The 22,772-nt window shown below is 38.5% G+C and overlaps 1 protein-coding gene across 1 annotated transcript in view; it reads right to left on the bottom strand.

Annotated features, from left to right (window-relative positions):
• Positions 1–1,044: 1,044 nt before the first annotated feature.
• UBE3D (ubiquitin protein ligase E3D) overlaps positions 1,045–22,772 on the bottom strand; it is a 77,371-nt gene continuing 55,643 nt past the window's right edge. The window contains exon 10 of the mRNA XM_063150566.1: positions 1,045–3,114. Coding sequence (XP_063006636.1) covers positions 3,094–3,114 — 21 coding nt within the window. The 3' untranslated portion in view covers positions 1,045–3,093. The remainder of the gene's footprint in view (positions 3,115–22,772) is intronic.

Consider the following 22,772-nt stretch of genomic DNA (forward strand, 5'->3'; position numbering starts at 1 on the left):
GGAGAGAGAGGGCAAGCAATAAGGACCAAATGTTTTGTAAGGGCCCCGCTTCTAGGCTAGCCCCTATCTTGGTTCTTGCTTCTCCATCTTCATGGAGCTACTGTCTGCACACTTCAAAACTAAACAAACTTTCTGTTATGGTTGTATCCCAACATGGTATTTAAGCTAGACTAAGATGTACCACTAACTCTGGATGCAAAGCAAACACAGTAACTGATTGTACTTTGCAATTACACTACTTCTCCAAATGCTGATGTTAATAAGCAAACAAAAAAAATTAAAATACTCTGCTATTTAACAGAGGGAGAAATGGAGGCAAGAGCAGCAGTAGGCAAGGGTCAAAGAAGAAGTGTGAGGGGAGCTCAACAGTCTTTCTGAACAAAAGCCCATTTTTTATAAGGGCCCATGGTTCACTGCAAAGATAACAAAGGCCAAGTTTTGCTTTTATAAAGCAGAGAGATTTCAAAAAAGCGTCAAATTAACCTGTCAAACCTCAAATGCACTACTGGCTCAGTAGGAAATGTGACATAAAAAATAGGAGGGGAGAAAAAAGGTCCAATAAAGTTGTCTTCAGAAACAGGAGTTCTAAATAATGTATTGCCTGGTACCTGGAGAGCACACAAGCATTTATTTTCTGAACATGGCCAAATTAATCTATTTTCAAATGGAAAGACATCAGAGACAATTATATATTATCATATGTGGTCTGATATTTTCCAGTAATTTCACTAGTTAAACGTCAGTAGAGGTCTCAGAGCTAGAATCAAAGAAAGGGAAAAATGACACTAAATGTGTCAAATTGCCCTGCCTTGCTGACACAGACAGGCAACTGTGATCACTGAGAACACTGGGAAGGAAAATGTCCCCAAATGGGAGGCCAGCTTGAACAGAGAGATTAATTCTTTTTATTTTGGGAATTTCACAACTTTACTTGCAATTGTGGTGGGTCAACTCTGGCCAGCAGGTAAGCAAGCCAACATCACTCATGCCCACGTTCCTTTCCCAGGAACAGGAAGAGAACAGGAAGAAAAAAGCAAGAAAATATGAGAATTGAAAAACAGTTTAATAAAGGAAGAGGGGAAAAAACATCAAACAGAAATGGAATCAAGCAATGCAAAGGCAGTAACTCATCACCTCCCACAAACAGACCAATGCTCATGTATTCTCTGAGCAGCCACAAACTTGGAAGACACCCCTCGCCCCCTTTCTTCCTCCACCACCACTTTCACTGCTGTGTTTGATGCTGTATGGTACAGGATACCCCCCTGGCCAATTCAGATCAGCTGTCCCTGCTTTGTGTCCCCCCCGCTAAGTTCTTGCCCCTCTTTACTGGGGAAAGTGGGTGCAGAGTGTGAAATAACAGAAAGTTCAGCTATTGTGAAAGTGTGGATGTTGGAGCCACCATTGGAGCCACAAATCACAGCACCATAGGCTGAAAAATATTTTAAAGATGGAATATTTTGGTGTGGTATGAATGATTTCCTTCTGCAAATTGCTCAGTCATACTTAGATACTCAAGTATTTACCTGTTGTTAGACATAAATTATTTTTAGATGTTTGTTATTTTTAGTTGTTTACTATAGTTACTTATCTGTTACTACGTACCTATTATTAGCAGATACTTAAAATAGAGACTCGACAAGGTAAAGGCCTTGTCAAGCCTCTAAAGAAGAGAAATGATGCCTTAAGTTTTAGCATTCATTTTTCCCAGACTCTGTGCTGCCAAGGGGTGTAGTTCTGAGCTTCATATTAAGTGTGAGTAAGCTCTCTTCACAGAGTAGGTGGACAAAACAACTCCTTTTCTAGCTTGAGACCAAGGACAACCTACACAAGTTTCAGGCCCAAGAGCATCAACAATTGTGGACTGCAGAGAGCAAACAAGAAGGATGGGACTTCATAATCTGAAGGTGTAATTGGACAATTAACCCCAATATGCAAATGAACAAAAACTTATGAAAGTGTGAGACCTCATGACAGGTCATCCATTTTTTTGGACCGGTGACCATTTTGGGTTCATCCTGGGTGCAGCCCTGGCCAGGCTCTTGTACTGCCCAAGGTGTATCCATCAAAGCCTTTTAATAAATGTCTACTTTATTCTTTAACTCTGTCTAGCCTCTGTTCTAGGTCAGCCTTCTCAAGGCATCATGGGAAGCTGAAGCTGTCACAGAAATTAAGCAGAACAAATGGCAAACTAATTTAGAAAAAATATTTTGTTCATAAAATGACTCAACATTGGTGCACAGACAAAATATCTTGGAGCTAGATAATTTAGTCCCTGAATACAAAAGTCAGAATAATTTTGTTCTTCCTTCAATACTGAAAATGAAAATAATAACAGAGAAATTATATCCAGAGTGGTGCTGTGAGGCCTCAGCTCCTTGTCTTTGGATGTATAAAATCAAGGTGTCCAACACTTTGTAGGATCACTTCCTATGTTAGGATCATTTAATGAGTAAAGGGCATGTTAACTTTCCTTGAAATAATAATAATTATTATTCCAAATAACCATAAAACCTTGATTCTTCAAAACATACATCATATGATGTATGCAGAAACTGTCTTCCTTCACTCTCAAGCAGAGAGGCAAACCTTAATGCAGAAACAATAGACATGATAAACATGTAAGTTTTACAAAAACCAGATTTTATATTTTAAAGTTGCACCTCTAACTTCACCAGAACAAAGAAGGTGAAGAACTCACATTAGTATCCATGACATTTTAAAACATTCACTACCAGTTGTGAACTTTCCTAAGGATATAAACATTGCTATCAAACACTGGTAAAGGTAGTACAAGATACACAGGGAATTTCCTTTTAGCAATGAAGACATGACAAGAGTCACCCCAGCTGGATGTCACAGGAGTGACAGGTAAGTCACTCTTCCAATGACATCTAAGAATGCACTGGATTCAAAAGTCAAGTCTTTGGTTTTGAAACTCAGATATGAAAAATACACCCACCCACCCCACCTCATTTTCTTTTGTATTGCCAGGGGATTTTCTTCTAAAAGTCCCACTATTGGAAGTTATCTGTACACTTTTCTCCTGAAAATAAATCTAACAACAGTTTTCAACACAGGTATCTTCGTTCTTCACATCTTCAAAAAGGCAACCTATAAAAGGAAGCAAAAAAATACTGTGATTAATTTCAACACTGCAGGTAAAACAAAGATGCTTCTTTGTATCAATAGAAATATTATAATAATCTTTTTATTTAATGACACACTAGTGCAATCAGAAAACAGAGGATGTACTGCCTCCACCTCTTCTCTACCTAACATGTCCCCAAAAATTCCCAAACTTTCTTTTTTTGCTGAAGCACTGCCTGCAATGTAGAACTAAAATGTTTTCTTCCCCCAGAATAACAAAGAATGTTTATCTCATCTAACTTCAAAGGCTATTTGACAGTATTTTGAAACTTGCTTAGATTAAATCTTTGATACATTCCCAGTTTTGTCTGAATATTAGTTTATTTGAACAGTGCTGTTACTCTAAGTCAAATCCTGATTCCAAAGTCACAATGAGAAGTCCAAAGTCATAAAGAAAAATGTCTTACATTTTGAAATAACCAAAATCTTACCAGAGGGGAGAAGACAAATACTTGTATATGATCAGAAGATAGCAAATGATGTACCTCTTCTCTTTACTGCCCTAAGTGCACTGCCTAACAGCGATTTAGAGGGAAGGTGATCTAGCAAATACAAGTGATCTATAGGATTTCTGCTGTCCCAAACTCATTTTTCTTGGTCACAAGCATGCAGCAGTTTCTCCTGTATGGTTTTGGTTTTGTTGAGCTTTCTTCAGGATATGCAGTATACTAATGCAGAAAGTTAAGTTAGCTGACTGGAAATGACACATCCAGATTAATATCTGATAAGGAGATTGCTTCACATATTTCTTGTTGATCACAAAAACAGAAAAAACAGATGTACAGATGCCTTCGCAAAAATGCAAGAAGAAAGAAAAATGACCACCAGGTTACACAACTGTCTTCTGAAAAGATACAACCTATTCCTCCTGTCTGATGAAAAACATACAAGAAAAGAACTTCTGAGACAGACACTTCCTCTTTGTTCTCTGCAAGAGCTTTCAACAGTCACTTAAGTGAAGATTAAAATTACCATCAATTACAACTCTGGATTTTCAGAGATGACCCTCAACCACCACTCTACTTGATGCTGTGACAAAAGAAGTCATGAAGCATGATCAACCAGAAGGAATTAAATGCAAGCATAAAGTATCACTGAGTATTCAGAACAGAGGATAAAACAGAGCTCAAACACTCCTTTTGGATACTGTGCCCAAAGTATGTTTAAGAGAGTTATATGTCTGCTATAAAGGATGTAAAAAAAAACCAAAACAAAACAAAACATTTTTAACAAATCTAAGATGGTTCTCAGAGAATCAGTCACACAAAGGATTCATGTCTAAATAACACATCTACAAGGCATAAATGGGACATGACAACAATTCTTGGTTACGAATAGAAAAAAAACCCCATGCAAACTCACTTCCTGAACACTCTTTTGCTACTCCAAGACTAACAGCAATAACCCAGTAGAACACTGCAGTTACTGCATGGAAGAGTTTGTACAGGCAACACAACTGAGACCCCTGAAATCTCCCACATTTCCAAATCATTCTTCTTCTGAACTGGAACTAAAATTGAGAAACAAAAATTTTCATGTCTTATATTAAACAGAAGGAAGGAATTCTTTATTATAAGGATGGTGAGGCATTGGAACAGGTTGCCCAGAGAAACTGTGGATGCCCCATCCCTGGAAGTACTCTAGGCTAGGCTGGATGGGGCTTTGAGCAACCATCTGAGTGGGAGGTGAACCTGCCTGTGGTGGGAGGCTGGAACGAGATGATCTCTGAGGTCCCTTCCAACCCAAACCATTCTATGATTTAAAGAACATACATTTTCAGAAATGTCTACAGGAAAACCATGCCAACAATCAGCTGGCTCACCAAGGGTGGAAATTGGCCTGCCTTTCCCATGCAAATCTCACCACACTGACATATGCCCATAAAGTGTTTTTTTCCAGCTTCATCAGCATTTTCTAGCAGTAAGCTGCTACATCAAAATAATTTCTGTCAGCTCAACCAAGGGGTGTTGCAAAAGTTAGAGACTACTCAACATATAGGGAAATTTATCCACTATGCCAAAGATTCCCATCCTCAAAGACAAAAACTGAAAGCAAAATCAATATGCTTGTCACCTTTCTCATGACTTAGTTGCTCAGATGAATAGAGACATAATTATGAGCAAATGTAAAATTTTAGCTCTGTGGAAGAGTCATAAGTTATACAGGCTACAGATGAAACCCTGGCACCAGTCAAATCAAAGACAAAATTCACAGTGACGTTAACAGTGCAAGAGATTTGTCCTTGCATTGCAAGGAAAAAAAATAGAAGAATCAAGAAAAGCAATAACCATCTCAATACACAAGACTCAAAATTTTAAGCAGATTTTTCTACCTGAGATTGCAGACTCCTTTGCTACACAGTTTTGAAGTGCCATTAGAGTGGATATATTTGTTTAATTTGACTGCTTGCTATATTTTATAATGCATGAAATACACTTTTCTTCTCCTTTGAGACAGTTATTTGCAACATAATGCTTCCCTGGACTGCTAGGTTCTCCTATTGCCCAATAAACTGAAAAGCAACGAAAGTAATAAATTATTACTGTCTGTGTTTATATTTACTACCAATGTGAATGAAAAGAGCATATTAGATCATTCCTACAGCTGACATACCAGCAAAAAAAAAATGCAAATCAAGCTGTTTAAAAACCAACTGCAACCCACCAAAGTACTTCCAAACAAAATCAACTGAAATGAAACCACTTAGGAAGTTTCACCTTATCCATCCAAAGTTCAATATAAAGCTTATAAAATATTCCTTTATTATACTGTTACTGTAGATGCAGTTGGATATCTAAACAGCAGTACATTATATGTTCTACATAATAAATGAATTACTATAGGTTGGGAAAATGGGACTATGTGGTTTTCCCCCAGTTTTCCATCTATTAGGATACATTCTCTACAAGACAGACAACTACTTGCTTCTTCCAGCTTTAGTAGCAATGCTTTCAGCAATCTGCACATCCAGTATTTCACTGCTATGAGAGGATTTTGAAAGAAAAACAATGTGTTGAACACTTATCTCATCTACAAAGGTTTATTACTAAATTCAGAATAAAAGTCAGTTCTAATCATTTTTTTACTGACCTTACCTCAGCACATTGTCCCCTTCTTAAAGTGCTCAGATTACTCCTTCAGTAAACAATAAAGCAGCATCAGCTTTGTTAAAAATCTCTCGGAGTCAGGACAAGTTAAGAAATCCAGGTACTGATGCTCAGTTTTAGAAGATGTGCTCTCTTGGCTTTCTCAGAAAAATCATAGAATGGTTTGGGGTGGAAGACACCCATAAAGATTATCTAATTCAAACTCCACTTGCCATGAGCAACCTGGTCAAGTGAAATACGTCCAAACACCGAGGAATAAAAGGTGAAAGAAAACAGTTGCAACTTCTTAAAATATTTTTTAAACTATGGAGACCTAACGAATTTAGAGATAAAAGAAGGTGGTTCCAGACGGCTGAAGCTGGTGAAAAGAAATCTCTTCTATCAAGTGCTAACACTAGGTGAGCAGGCAGAGTGGATGACTGCTGTAAGAGAAGCAGGAGCGTGAGAGAAGCAGCTAAACAACATATTTTAAAGAAATGCAATCTGCAAATCATCTAAGCAAGGAAAAAGAAGTTCAATCTTTGAATCAGCTCCAAGAACCATCCAAGGAGCCAGATTCTTACTTCCACAAAGTAAGAAATAATAGGACAAAAGTTGCATTCCCATGTTGTAACACAAGTTTTAAAACTGTTCTTATGTTGCTCTCTTTTAAGGAGTCCAAGTGAATGGTGCATAAAAATCCCTATGTATGTCTCTCGAAGCTGACAATGAAGGATTTTAAATACCTATATCTCTTCTAAGAGCTAAATAAAAGTATGTAGAAGATACAGAATTTCTCTTTAGTTTTAGAGAGGGAATTGTACTTCAGTTTACTTCTGCATAATTATAAAGGAAAATAGTGGGTTGGAAGTAGTTATGTATGCTTCAGTTTCAGCAGAAGAAATTAAATCTCTGAATGCTTCCTAAAATATGACTGCTGTGGCTTTTTCCACTGCACAACAAATAATAAAAAACCACCACCAGCTCAAACTTCAAGTTAAAATGTATAAAAGACACTTTACTGTTGTCTTCTTTGAACATTAGGCCAACTTTTAAACACTACAATGCCCAATTCATAATGCTACATCGTGTTTTAGAAGAACACAACTTACATGGCTATCTTAAATCATTCCTACTGCAAGAGACAGTCTGTACATAGACAGATACCCATGCTTTAATCCTGCCCATGCGCTAGTGTGAAATCAGGCGTGATGAAACGACTGCAGAGGAAACGCTGATTACACACCAGCAAGGCTACAGCTACAATCAACATCAAATGCTGTATTTATTTCCACTCAAGGTTGACAGGTAATCAAGCAATGCCATACTATCCATGTGCACAGGAAAAGAATAACCTTCCCAAAAAGACAAGGACAGCTGTGGGCAGACCTCTGCTCCTAGATCCAGCTGTGCTGGATGATACTAATCTCACAGGCTCATGGTGTCTCTCTGCTGCAAGTTACCATTCCTTTCTTCCCACAAAAGACTACTTCAGAGTTTCTCCTACTGTCTGGTGAAATCAGACTGTTACACCAAACTCTGCCCTCTGGTCTGTATTAAATGGATGGGTTTATCCTAGAAACAAGAAAGGGAGGGCTTGCACAAATTCCGCTGGAAGATCACAGGGGAGAAACAAATCTCTGGTGGAAATGAGAGTGAAAAGCTGAGGATAGTGGTATTTTCCACATGTACAGCTGGATTTGAAAGATAACATATACTCAAAGCCTCAGACAAGTCTAATTCATCCAGATTTGTATTGCTACAAATGTTACAGCTAGTGCTAAGTGTTATGGCTTAAGCCTTAATAACTACAGCCAGTACAACTGCTTGTGTGGTTGCAATTATATTGCAGTCAAGATGCCCTGCACATAGAGTACACTTATACCTTGGAAAAAGACTCAGAGAAAGTGATATAAACATGTTTGTATAGTGAGCGATATAGAAAGTTATTTGTGTGAGTATAACTGAACCTACATATCCCTTATCCCCATATTTAATAATGCACTAATGCCACTACAGGGACAATGTGCATAAACAGACAGAGAAGGCCATAACCCTGCCTGACACATTTCTCACTCCTGTAAAATAATGACAGATCAACGAGTGGGAGGATTAAAGCATCTGCACCATGCCTAGGTCCCAGCTCTATAAATATCTGATTTCTGATAAACTCTGTGAGAAGTTTGGCGTGGCCACAGGTGCTGAAAAGGGACAGAGCAGACAAAGGGATAAGGTCTTTCCCAGAGGGGAAACAGTGATCCTTCCATTCCTGCACCACCACCAGAAGCAGTGACAACTTATAACTGTTACCATTACCCTGTGGATTAGCAACTACTGGCAATAGCTGGTTATAAACAGCCACATTAAATCTTAAGAGTTCACCTGCCTACCCACACCATACCGTTTATATATTTGTTCTCACCTAACAATCTGGGATCAAGCCTGCAGATGCACAAATACTCTGTTCCAGAAATACATTTGGCACCAGTGTGAGTGAATGGACACAAAGCAGATGGCATTAGATGAGCAGAGACGTGAGAGAACATTAACTGCTATATTTACACTTGCTCCCACTGAATCCAGAGACCCATAAAAAAGCAGCTGTCTTTTCCAGCCTTGAATGTTACCAAGCTGTTGCATATTACCCCAAGATCTCTGGGGTAGCTTTTGGGGAGAGCAAAGGCATTTTTAGAGGAAATTTGAGAGTAAAGCAGCATGTTCACTACTAGAAGAATAAGAGGAGTCAGAGACAGAATCATTGTGGTTGGAAAAGACCTCCAAGAAGATGGAACCCATCAATCATTGAGATGATCCCACCTTGACAGCACACTATGTACTTGCCCCACAGGGCCTCCTGGTAGCCTGCAAACTCACTGGCTATGCTCCACAGCAAATGTGTCTCTGTTACACTGATGGTTGGCTCTTTTCCTTCTGTACTCCAGGCTCCTGTGATAACAGCTGAACCTTGGGTCACTCAGTGCCTGTTTCTCCTATGGCAGGGAGGTCATGTAAGCAGGCTTGGCTGCTCTAATATCCCCTCCACAGCCCATCAACGGCAGCCACTTCACACAGCACATCAACAATAATTGTTTTATGTTCTGTCACACAGGCAAAGTTTCCCAACATGCTTTAAATGCCATGCAGTGAGAAGTCTGGTTTTGAGTAATCACCAGAACATGAAAAAGTGTTTCATCTAATTACCCTTCCTTATCCTTCCTAAGAAAACCAAGGGAACATCAGCCTATGTTCAAAGCACCATAACTTCATATCACTAGGTTGGTATGTCTTAATATTTTACTATAGAAACAAAAATTTTTGAAAAAAAAAGCCTCTAGAAGTATACCAGTCCCTTGAAAAGGTCACTAAAACAATACTACAGATTGACAGAACAGATACAGTTGTACAAGCCAAGCTTAAAATATTTAATGAAATAACAAAACTAATGTGTAGGGTCAATCTAAAAAGTGTTCAAGACTATCACTATCATGCTCAAGTTTCAAAGAAACTAAGTACATCTGGCATACCCTCTCAGACAAACACAGCAGCACTGTGCTGCAGGACCACGTCATGAAGGCAACAAGGAAGCACAGACTGTGGAACCATGCTATCCCAGAAAACTAAAACCCTGCAAACTGGATTGAAGAACAAAGGGATGTGGAATGGTGGCTTTGCAGTCCGACCCACTAAGCCCTACAGGGCTCAGGTTTGGGTAGGGAGGAGGGGGCATTCTCTGAAGGACTCTTTACCTCACTCACTCCACAGGACGTCAAGGTCATTCTTTAGCAGACATCTGCAGGGAATTTCACCTCTCATTGAGTATGTGCTTCAAAGAGCTTCAAGGTCTTACAAGAAGCATAATTTTGGTGAGTGCAATGCTACCACAGAAGCAGAGGAACAGAGGTGGCAATGAAAGCTGGGAAGGGCCTGGCTTCAGCAGACCTATCATATGAAGAGTGAAATTCCCCACAACTCCCAGAACGCTGGGGAAAGGTAAGTCCTCCACTGTACAATGTGAAAGGCACTGTACATCTCTGGGCTTTCCAGTCTTCATTGCAGGAAGACACTGATTAGAACACCACTCAGATAAATCACTTCTGTCCAAGCTGGAGAAAATGTGAAATACACCCAAAACAACCAAGCAGAAAGAGAATTAGATTACTTTCATTCAATTTCTAGTGGAATTCATTTCAACAAAAGCAAGGGTTTCCTTCTTTAAATATGATTTCTCAATCTGATAATGTGCCTCCAGGATTTAAGAAATAAACCCATCTATAAATCAGCATGCATTCTTTCAACCTAATCCTTCCTGAAGTATTCATTTCTTATAATAATGAAGCTAGATTTGAAATGTGACAGAGATAAATTAGAAAAAGCAAGAGATTCCTCTTAGAATTACCAGGCTGTGCATGTCTGCTGCAAGCTATCACTTTGCTATTGTTAACAGTTGCATGATGAAACTTGCCAAAGCTTTAGAGAGAAAACCACTGGCAGTTGCAAAAACAGTAGAAAATAAATCTCTGCATGTTTTTAGCCTGATACAAGCAATTCTTTAACATTTTAGATCAAGTAGTTCTTCGTGTGAAAAAAGGAAAAGTTTTTTTGAGTTTGTTTTATTTCAGGATGAGATGGCTATTAATCTTTTTGTTTCTTTACATCTAGGAGCCACAAAACTTCATGGCTTTATTTTGTTTCCTGCCAACTCTTCCTCATTAGCCTGTACTATTTTTATTTCCATGGCAGATGTTATTTCTTGAGGTACCCATCATTCTGTGCCATTAAGACAGGCACAGAAATAGCAGTATTATTTACCTTTGCTAGTCTTACACACACTTTCTTGAATGTAAACCATAACAGAGTGTGTAACTGGGGTACTAATGTTACATTGCAATTACTGATACAAAGCAAACTGAGCTAAAAAACCTCATGGAATTTGGGATTTTCTTAGTCAACACCAGATGAAGTTTGGTTTTTACTGCAGTAGTCACCAGACTCCAAACTTAAAACTAATCATGCAGTCAGAGCAGCACATGTTTCTGCATCAAGTGGTTTTAAACTGCTGCAGAAAAACATTTGTTTAAGCACATGTATTCATGGCAGTTGTGAAACACAGGTTAACCTAAAAGAAACAAGGCACTGCAAGCTGCTGTGTCAATTAACTGCATGCTAGCTGCATCCTAAAGCCAGAGACGTGAAGAAATTAATGCCTGACAGCCCAAATTGAAACATATGATGCAGTTTCTAAAAACTTCTGAGCCTTGCTGAAAGGTGTGTCATGAGGCTGAATTGGAGGAGGGAGGGTCTGCCAGCCCTGCTCTCCAGTGGCCGTCCCACACCCACAGGCTGCTGTCAGGCAGGACTGGCTCCTGCTTGACTCCCTGGAAGCCATGGCACTCTGAGCCTTGGCTCTCTTTCTGCAGCTCTCATGCCACTAGATTTCTCTGTACTCTTGGGAATCTGCTTCAACTGATCACAATCAATAATACCCTGCCGTATCTTCCCCAGAAAGGGAAAGAACTGACACACTGATGCTGCTGTGGCATCCAGCAGCTGCATCTTTTTATAGTATTTCTGCATTGAAGATGAGGATGAAAAAAGCCCTGAACAAGGCACTATGAACAGTCTGCTGTCTTATAAAACAAAGGGCTAAAAAGAGAAATATATGGATTTATTTTGTTGACCATGAAGCAAGTGAATTGTACCTAATCCAGAGAGAATAAATAGGGTGAGCTAAGTGGCCACATAACCTCTCTTAAACAGTGAATCTCCTGTCTCAAAATTAAGCTGATAAAGTATGGTGCACGTCAGGTGTGTTTCACAGCACACAATGCACTTACATCTTTGATTAGATGCTGGCTTACCCAGATGTGGGATGTTCTGGTCATTTGCATGGCTGTTGCTCTCAATTAGATGCTCATAGGTGGTATTCTCTGCAACAAAATTTATGAAGCATCCTATCTCACCAAAATACCCTTGTACTCTATTTCAATGCTACTATGTCTTAAAGAGAGGGAAGTGCTAACATATGTGAAAGAGAAGAACTGGTTTCAGGTCTTTATTACACTGTAACACAGCTGGATTCAAAGCTGGAAAATGTGTCTTTTCCTCTCCTTTTAGACATGAAATACTGTAGCACACTCTAAAACATAAAGGTGACTTTCAAGGGCTGCATCATACAAACCAGAAAAATGAATAATATATTTTTCTATTACCAGCTTCATTTTCAAGCTCAAATGATCCCCTCACCATAAACTAACATTTTCTCTATTACTCCCTCTTATTGAATCATTCCTCACAGTAACTCAAATTGTCTTTCTCCTATTTTTAACCACTACTCCTAATCAATCCTTCTCCTTTAAACACACACAACACACCTTTCATCAGGATTTACCTCCAACCTGCACAATGTCAGATATACTGCAGTTGAAGATAAAGTCTTGCTCACAGTTTCTCCAGGAAAAGATTACTACAAAAATAGTTATTTGTTTCCCAGCTGCAGCAGCAGGTAAAATCTAGAAGTCAGAATCCCCTTCAGGGCCTGGCTGGAGATGCCTTTCCTTGCTTATGTTTCTTGTCTTTTTTCTCCCCTCAACTTCCTTGCCCTTTATAGGAGTAAAACAGCAGGCTAAGATTATTTCAGGTCTAGAAGAAGCATGGTGCAAAGATAAAGAGGAACTGAACAGGAAACCTAAGAAGAAAGGAGGAGAAAGCAGTATATCTTGCTACGAACTGAAGTGTAGGCAAGCATTTGCACTGAATAAGAGAGATACAATTGGGGTGCATTAACAAGGCTATCATGCAGGCATCAACCAAAGAAATTATTTGGGCTTCCCTCCCACTCTCCTTAACTCCCAGTGTAAAAGCAATACAGTTATCTCCTGGATTCTAATGATGGCAAGATGCCAGAGATATTAGATATTAATGTTGTAGGTCAATGCATCTTTGAACTTTAATTTAATAAAAATCGGTCTTTCTCTTTTTGTCCAAATTTAGGTCCCTGTTCAGAGTCTGTTTGAGGCCAATCATAAGACAACCTTCTCATCTCTTACACTGAAATGCCTTAGAAAACCCAATAGACAGGTAAAACTGACACAGAAAATTATAGAGCAGCACCAGAGGTCTCATGCTCTGCCTTCAAACAGATTGTTAGGAAAAGATTTATTAAATACTACTGTGGTAAGGTGCTTTACAACAAAGAGGCCACAAGGAAACAAGCCAACTACTTTGGTTAATACTCTACTTCCTGATGGCCTGGAGGGTATAATTGCAGTTTAATTTTGCTTTTGTCTCTAAACTGTTACATTTCTTATCTAAAAAGAAAATCTACCAAACCCTGAAAGCCAAGAAATAGTCTACCCTCTTCATATCCTGCAATGTTTATAGTTAGTTATGTCATAGAGACCAGTACATAGATGTAAACTGGCTTTCTAAGAGTCTCCCTCAGCAAATGCTACAGGAGCAGAGCACACTGTGATGCCATGCTGAAACTTCTGGGATATCTTGTCACATACTCAATGTTGCCACAGTGTCAGACATGGCCATCTCTTGTGTGCACACCCATTTCTCAACATACCAAACCCAAATGTTACCAGACATATGATTTGAAATACCAGTAAGATGTGGGGCAGAGGGAACATGACATAAAATGGGTGCATTAGAGAATAGAAATAAATTATATATTTTATTGAGAGATTGGTTATATGCTCACATTTACACACAATCTTTATTTTTACATGCCATCTGAACCATAACTCTAAAGAAAACAGTATAGGAGATTAAAGGAGAATGTGGCATGGTTATGTAACACTTTGAAACTAGAGAGGTTGAACACATCTCTTCATTAGATTATCTTTTGAAAACTTCATGGAAAAAAAAGCAAGTTCGGGAAAATTAGCTGCTTAAATTCTCTCTTTGCTTCCTGGCAATTAAAACTGGAGTGAGAATAAATACCTCCCTGCATGAGGTATGAGGACTAATTTGTTTGTGTATATAAATGGGCATTTAAGTATCAACTACTATTTTATTTTTAACACCTTATTGGGACTACTGCGTTCCTACCAGAGTTCAGCTTTTGGCAAGAGATTAGGACTGAGTTAAAACAGGAACAGGTGTTTGGAAGATGATATGGCTACAATAAGAGCACAAACCAAGAAGATGAAGGGAAAAAAAATATATAAGGCATTCATTTCTATCCTGTGAAACAGAGAGACACACAGAAGAAAACAAAACCACAATAATGAAGGGATATTTCAGAAAACATCTTCTCCTATTATGATTCATTCCCAGGGGAACAGAGTCTGAGCAGGGCTGTCCTTTGGTCCCAGGTCACCCCGTTCCTGTAAAATCTCATGATGCCTATTAAATGGCCAAGCATTCAGCAAATACTGCTTATTACTGGCTGGGTAATAAAACATTTTCAAAGCTTCTAAAGGATGTAGGATTTTAAGGCCACTCTCAGTGAGATTTGAGCTCCTAAATTATATCAGGTATTTTTACAGTGTGCATTTCTGGTCTCTAAGATCCCTATAGCCGTTACTAGGTCAAACTGATTTTTATTTCTAGGGATTGAGCACATTCTTTTGCCAGCTGCAACCAGAAAAAGAGCTGAAACCACCCATTTTAAGGCTCAAACTCATGAAAACATGTTTTCTTGGTAAAAAGAAAACTGACCTTGAAGCTTCATAAGAAAATACGGTATTTACCATTTTCAGAATATTTTTCCTGTAGCAATAAGATAATTGAAGATAAAAGCTTTCAAGTAGTTTGTTTTTTTGAAAGCAGACTGTGCTCAAACATCAATCCTGCAAGTTAAATCTCTTTTCATCAAGGTTTACTATTAATTCATACTAAAGTAAAAGTAAATAAAGTGAAGATTTTAAAAGCAAAGATCTGTGGGGAAGTAGCTGTTGAAAGATGTATGAGGTTTGTTACTACTATGTTTATTGCCACATTCTTGTGAGAGTAGGACATGGTGTATAAAATAAATAAAATTTAACTATGGAGATACCAGGAAGGCTCTCCATGGGCAGCATGAGCCCTCGGCTCTGGTAACTCTCAGCATGATTGAACCTTAAATGTCAAAAGTTTGACTGAGAACATTGTAAGATATTAAAATGGTTGTCTAAACTATATTCAAGTCCCTTATGTATTTCATTATGAAAAAGCGTGTCTGTAGAACAACTGAGAGAAGGAATGTAGTAATGTAATTTCTGCATGCTAGATGTTTATTTTCCTGGTATTATATGATTCTTGCATTTTAAGAAGGTTTAATGCAATTAACTTTGACTTCAGTACATTTAAATTGCATCCTTTCTAAGTATTTCTTGTCAGTAGTCACCCATGAGAGAGAAGTTTATTAAATTAGCAAGAGAGTAAGAAAGATTTTAAAACAAGTTATGACAGAGAATTCTCTTTGAAAAAAATACCAAGAAAACAATTTTGGCCAGAGACAAACTTCCTCGTCCTTTTGATTCTAATGATATCCTCAACAATAACATGGTTATTCCAAAGTTGAACTTTGAATCAAAGTGGATCTTTGATTCTGTACACACATTGGAACACCTCTATTGTCCAGGGGAGGCAATTCATGTGGTGAAGTGCTTATAGGAGTCAAACCTAGACTCATAAATAGCTTTTGGATTCCTGCCTCTGATAGGCACCAGACAATTTTAAATACTTACTCTCTATCAGGACAGATTTGGAAAATTTTGATGAATGCATCAATTAATGACAATTGAAAGTTAATTTGCTTTCAAAAAAGGAAGGGCTGTACAAGGAACCAGGGGCATCTTAAGACAGAGGTTGCCCCACTGATGATCCATAATGTTATCTGCAACAACAGGACTAAATTTGATGAAATACAAGAACTCCATGAGGTCCCAGATATAAACCAGACCAATTACTGTGAGTCTGTGAAGTAAAAACTGCTCACAGAAGCTAGGATAAACATGTGATAGCACAGAATCCAGACCAAAACCCTTTCTGAACCAGTCTCTTCATCAGATTCCTATCCCAGCACGTCAGAAGAGCAGCAAGAGTGGGAAATGCAAGTTAACACCCTAAAGCAGAGGTCAGACTGACCCCACTCACTGGCACAGCAACTTCCACTGCAGGGACAGGACTGACCTTTTGCAACAATGACCTGTTGCATACTGCAGCATCACTGGAAGTTCTGAATCTCAGAGCCCTGATACTGTTCTTCTCAATTAACCATGACTATTCAAAAACAGGAATAAACCCCTCATACAGGCATTTAATTACTCAAAGCCAAACACTTATCCCAAGCACAGCCTTTTTTGGAAGATGATATGGCTGCAACAAAAGTACAAACCAAGAAGATGAAGGAAAAAAAATATATAAAGCATTCACTTTCACCAATATCAAAGATTATACATGGACCCCAGCAGCCTTCACTAATGTATTTCATATACATTTCTTTGGTGGAAGGTTAAGCAATAACCAAATGCTCTTGCAAACTTCCTCCCCACTGTGTTGGCACATCTGCATAGTCACTGGATAATGCCAAAGAGGCAGAAGGAAGAGACAAGGTTACGTGCACAAGAGGCTGGGGGAGATGGAAAGGCTTAGATTAGATTAGATAGGTTGCTGCTGAATAGAAAATTCCACCCTCAATACCACAGCAATGGGAGCTGATGTTCAGATCATTAAAACAGTCAAAATAAAGGTATAGGCAGAGTCATGTGAATGAACACTGAATGGACATGGTATTAAAACATCTGCAAATACACTCTGGAAGCAGCAGGTTCCATAGGCAGCTTTTCACCATATTCAGCTTTATACAGAGAAGTCACATAAGGAAACAGGATACAGAAGGCAGCTTTCCATAACATCATATCATACCATCATATCATATTCTGTTACTTCCTGAAGTTATTTTCATGTCTGATTTATCATGGAAAATACAGGTAAATGATTCCATATGTCTTCTCTGACCTCCAGGTGATCCTGCTTAGAAGCCCCAGACCCTTGCACTCCCCACAGATCTCTGTTACTTCTGAATTGTGAGGAAGTTTTCATATCCTTAAAGATGTGAAATGTGACAAAAATTAGGCAAACACTCAGGAAAACCTCAGGCATTTGCACACATTTAAACACAACCACCAAACCAATCTCCCAAGAAAACCTTCAGAGTGCTGGATTTAAAAAGTAGAGTGCAGGTGCATCTATTGAACAGTGCACCCTCTCCTCTTCCATCACTCTTATTTACCCATTTCATTTCTAATAAAAACATATCAGCTCTGAAACTGAGGAATGTGTATGCATCTACTACCACAGCATATGCTTGCACTGTGACAGAAGCAAAGTATTAACAAGATAGAAATTCCTGTGAGCATTACCTATCTCCCTTCATAACCATTTTATGGAGCTCATAAACCAACTGTTTCCCCCCATACTCACTTCCTGCAGCCTCCCTTTTTTGTCACTTTTGATTGAAATTTGCCACACTTTGACTGAAATTTGAAATAATCTCCTTGGATCATGCTTTTAATTTTTCAGCCAAGTGCTATGCACAGCTTTTAGCTGTAATAGTAACAGATTGCCCAAGGACACACACAATGAGTCATGGAAAGAGTAAGGACTTCCTGGCTCTTAATCCAATGCTCAGACAAGGCCTCTCATGTTTCCAATTTTCAGGAGCCAGCAGGTAGGGAGAAGAGAAGACAAAAGAAAAAAAAGATGGGAGGGAGTCTTTCTCAGGTAAGCAAAATAGTCAACCAGAAAAAAATCTGCACAAGATCTTCTCAGTTCCAGATAAGTGATGTATGAGTAATCACAGAATCTGCTGAAGAGCTTATATTTGATTAAAAAAAAAAATGCAATTGATAGAACAGAGGAAATACATCAATCAGCAGGAAAAAGACACCAAAAAATTCTTAAAGCAGAAAGAAAAGAACAAGTTTGCTCAATAAGCCTGGAAACAGAAGAGAAAGGAACTTACTTCCTTTCAGGGCAAAGGGATTTGGAAGCTTGCTCCCAAATCGGAGTGTAGGTAGCAACATTAGCATATGCCCACCAGAGAACTGTGAAATAATCTGGGGGTTGTGAACATGGAAATAGGTGACATAAACCAGTTCTCACCTGAACACACTCCAGAAACACTGTGTGTTACTCTTAGGAAGCTGATTCCCCTCAAGACCAACTATAATTAGCAAAAGATGAGGAAGATTCAAGAGACAAATAAAGAGTTGATGTATCAGCATCCCCAAAATAACTAATAACCATCCTAATAATGCCACCTACTACAAAACACTATGCAACTGTTTACAAGACCCATTATGTCACAAAAGAACAGGAAAATAATATTTCATCCCCATAAAAGTAGGCCACCCATCACATTCTGAAAAGGGATCCAAGCAAAAAAAAACCAGATTATGATACAAGTTGTACTCATTTATCACTGCAAAGCACAGCTCACACATGGGCTTCTTTGACAGCACCCTGGATAACTGGCTGAAATAAAACCCATTTCAACAATGAAGTATCTGTTAAAACACTGGTGTCAGACAAAGCCATTAACTGCACAAGTGTATGGGATACGTAGGGACTGCTTGTCTCATTGGGCTGGGATAAGGCAGTTATTTAGAGACTACCATCAAACCAATATTCACTCCTGACCTATCCATCACAGCAGAGACCCAGAGCAACATCTAAGAGGTACAATCAACCCTACACCTCAGAAATTGAATGGCTTCTTTGGGTTCCCAGTTAAACAGCTGACTGCAACAACAGCCACCACCATGGACAGCAAACCATGTCAGCAGAGGGTGAGAAGCCAGTGCGGCAGGAGGCAGCTCCTTGCAGGCTCTCAGAGACACACGAGCACTGAGCAGCACAGCATTAGCCTGCACGGTGCCCGAGGCCCTGCTGACAAAAGACACTAAAAGGCTGAGGTACTCAATGTCCTTTTTGCCTCAATCTTTGCTGATCATCAGCCTGCAAGAATCCCAGGCCCCGGAGACCAGCAGGGAAGACTCGCCCTTCATGAAGGAGGACCAGGTAACAGAACATAGTGGACACACTTCTGCATCAGGAAAAGTGCTGCTAGCAAGCTGAGGGAACTCATCCTTCACCCAAATCAGCACTGGTAAGGTCACATCTGGACTGGTGAGTCCAGGTCTGGGCTCCCCACTACAAGAAAGATATGGACTTAATGAAGTGAGGAAAAGGCTAAAACAGGCTAAGAAGAGACCATGAGGATGACTAAGATACTGGAGTGCCTTTCCCATGAGGAGAGGCTGAGAGCTGGGACTGTTCCGCCTGGACAAGAGAAGGTCCAGGGGGATCATATCAATGTGTAAAAATACCTGATGGGAGAGAGTGAAGATGAGAGAGTCAGACTCTTCCCAGTAGTGCCTACTGATAGGACAAGAGGCAATGGGCACAAATAAAAGAGCATGACATTCCTTCTGAACACTTTTGACTGCAAGAGGGTACAACACTGGCACAGGCTGCCCAGGGAGGCTGTGCAATCTTCATCCTTGAAGGTATTTAAAACCCAACTGAGTGTGGTCCTGGGTAACCTGCTCTAGTTGTCTGTGCTTTAACACAGGGATATCAAGAGGTCATGTCCAACCTCAATGACTCTGTGACTCTAAATGTATTTCTGCTGCATGCATTTTTTAAGTGAACCAGCTAACTAACAAAGTTCAGTAGTTCTAAGGCATCCTTGAACACAAATGGTTCAAATGTTTAGTAAAACTTACAAACTGGATTTTGTCTACTCTGCTCTTTTTGGGGGGTTTAGACAGTGCAAATTTCACATTCCCTCTTAATTTTGCTGCCTAAGCTTCCTTTAGAAATCAATCTCCTTCATTCATTTGAAAGATACTTTAGTCAAATATGGACAGAAAATGCTTCTGAATTAAACCTTATCTTGCAGTTTTGGTTGCCTTCTCTTCTCCCCTTCTCCTTTGCAACCTCTTTATACTACAATATAGTATGAATCTGTCCTTCAGCTTATGGCTCCATGTAGTACATCATATTCTCTTCAAGCTTCTTTTCCTCCCCCATTCTTTTTCTTTGTCTGTTTCCCAGACACTGAATACTTTCCAGTTTCAGAGGAAAATAACAATTAGCTTTTATTATTATGAGACCTTTTCTTGTACTGATAAAAATCTTATTATGCAAAACAAACCTAGAACATTTTCTTTAACAATGACATTTTCATGTTAATTTTGAACTTTTTTTTAGAAAACATTAATGACCTTCAAGAAGAATCAATTTTTCAGATTCTTTCTTCCCATTCTTTTTCCTATTTTTTAAATTCAATTTTACCATCAAGGATAAATATATATGAACAAAGTATACACTGGAGAGATATCTCCCTGGAGGCATCACTTTGGATTACTGAAGTATAATTATTACAGCACATTGGTCTGCTCTAAGACTTCTAAAATACTGTTTAAAATATCTTCCTTAGGGCAAGGCCACTAAAAAATATGCTGTTGAACTGCAATTGCCTGCATTATAAAAAAAAAAAAATAAATTAGCATTTCCCCAAGTTCAGTGAATGAAAAATAGTATAAATGAGTAGAAATGTAGAAAGATGATTATCAAGAACATGTTAGAAATGTTCCAAAGCTGAGGATCACAGCATGACCTTAAGGTTTGAAAGAAATAACCTGAAGTTCTTAAAAATTTTACCAGCTTTATAAGATAAACACTAAGAACTACCAAAGATCAACACCAGGCACTTAACATTTCTGCATGAAAACCTTTAATAAACCTGTACTGAGTGGAAATAATAAAAATGAAAAATTGTTTGCCTCAAACTTCTAAAACAATCATTCTCCTAGACTTCTCACTAAACCTCTTGCTGCTTGATATACAACATGAACAGAAATTTTTTATTCACTTTGAACATCTGCCACCTCATTTCACTCACTTTGTATCCTGAATTTAGGCATCTCATACAAAATTCTATTGTGCTGCATATACAACTAAAAACAACTCTCAAAAGGGATTTTGATCCCAAAAACCTTAAATTGCCTTACTAAGCCAAATTAAAAGAGCATGGTTGCTTCCATGTGCAAGGGTTACTTATATAATGTGACTGATCCTCCCTACCTTTACTGATTTAAAAGAATTGACTGCCCCTTAGCTTGCTCTTTAAAATAGAGGCTTGTAATCTTTAAATCTCAGAGATCTTTCCAAAAATGTAATTTTTTTCACATTACAGATTTTTTATGCACAGTCACAGATACATGTCCACTGTGCATTACACGAAGTCCAGCTATAGGAAAAAATGTTTTGCACTTTTCCCTATCTTCTATCTCTGGCTGATCTTCTTTTTCCCAACTATAAAGCACAAATAAAGCCTGTTTAAAAAACAGAAAGACTGAAAAACAGAAGGAAAGAAAAGCATAGACCTTGAACACCAGGAGTAAAATTAAATTAGTTAACTGCTAGAAGCATGAAGCATTAATGAAATAGAAATAGAGAATTTTTCCCTTATGAGGAACATTTATTCAGTGTTAATTAAATTCTTTTATTCAAAATCTATACTTACCCAAGTGTAAAAATATTATATCATATCAATAACTGCAGAATGTAAGCAAGTACTACATTACAAGCATCTTTTCCCCATCTAGTGAAGTGAGGCCTTTAAATCATTTATACTGATTGAAGTCTTCCAGTAAAGGACAAAAAAACCCAACAGAGAACCCTCTGCATGAACCAGCAGCCACAGCTATTAATTCAGTTGTCTAACAAACAGCTATTGGAGATTAGCTTCAAGCATTTCCTTGCAAAGTTCACATGCAATAGTGTTAATGAGGAACTTTCAGAGTCTGCAATAATTATTTCCCTACAATATATCCAGCTGGCTGGTTTATTCATTTGCAGGCCAGTTCTGCACCACTGAAGCCGAAGAGAGTTTTGATATTAACTTCAAAAGGTTCAGGTCCTTGCCTACAATGTGGAGCTATCACCACAAACGCTTCAGGTGAATTTCTGTAATACCACACAAACTAATTAAAGCAAAGCTGCCACCACTAAAGGACCACCACTAGAATTTTTAAGCTTACAAGATGAGGAAAAGGCTCCTAAGTCTTCAATTGGATACCCCAAATGATTGCCTAACTTTAAATCCGCTCAGTATTTGTTCATTTGAATGAACAAATTTTTTTTGTTCATTCAAATTTTCCCGGCAATTTTTATTGGAATTGTGAAAACTGGACTGACAAGTCACTTCTGCATAAACAGAGTATCATGTGAGATTAAGATAATTTCTTTACATGAAATTCTTTTTCTGTGGCTTGCATCTTCTTCAAGATGATTACCTTGTTGTAAAAAAATAGTATGGGGTTGTTTTGAGAATCATACTGGAATCATATTGAATATTTAATCACATTAAATATGCAATATTTAATCAGGCAGTCAGTTGCTTTGTAAATTATCAGAATGTAGGCTGGGAAAGGAGTATAATCCAACAGTGACACTGCACTTTAGCAAGTATTAGCACTTTAACCAGTATCAGTATTGTTGTAAAAGAGTCCCTCTTGACTTCTTCATTGTTTT

The sequence above is a fragment of the Melospiza melodia genome, chromosome 3, assembly GCF_035770615.1.
Source record: "Melospiza melodia melodia isolate bMelMel2 chromosome 3, bMelMel2.pri, whole genome shotgun sequence".
Taxonomy (NCBI): Eukaryota; Metazoa; Chordata; class Aves; order Passeriformes; family Passerellidae; genus Melospiza; species Melospiza melodia.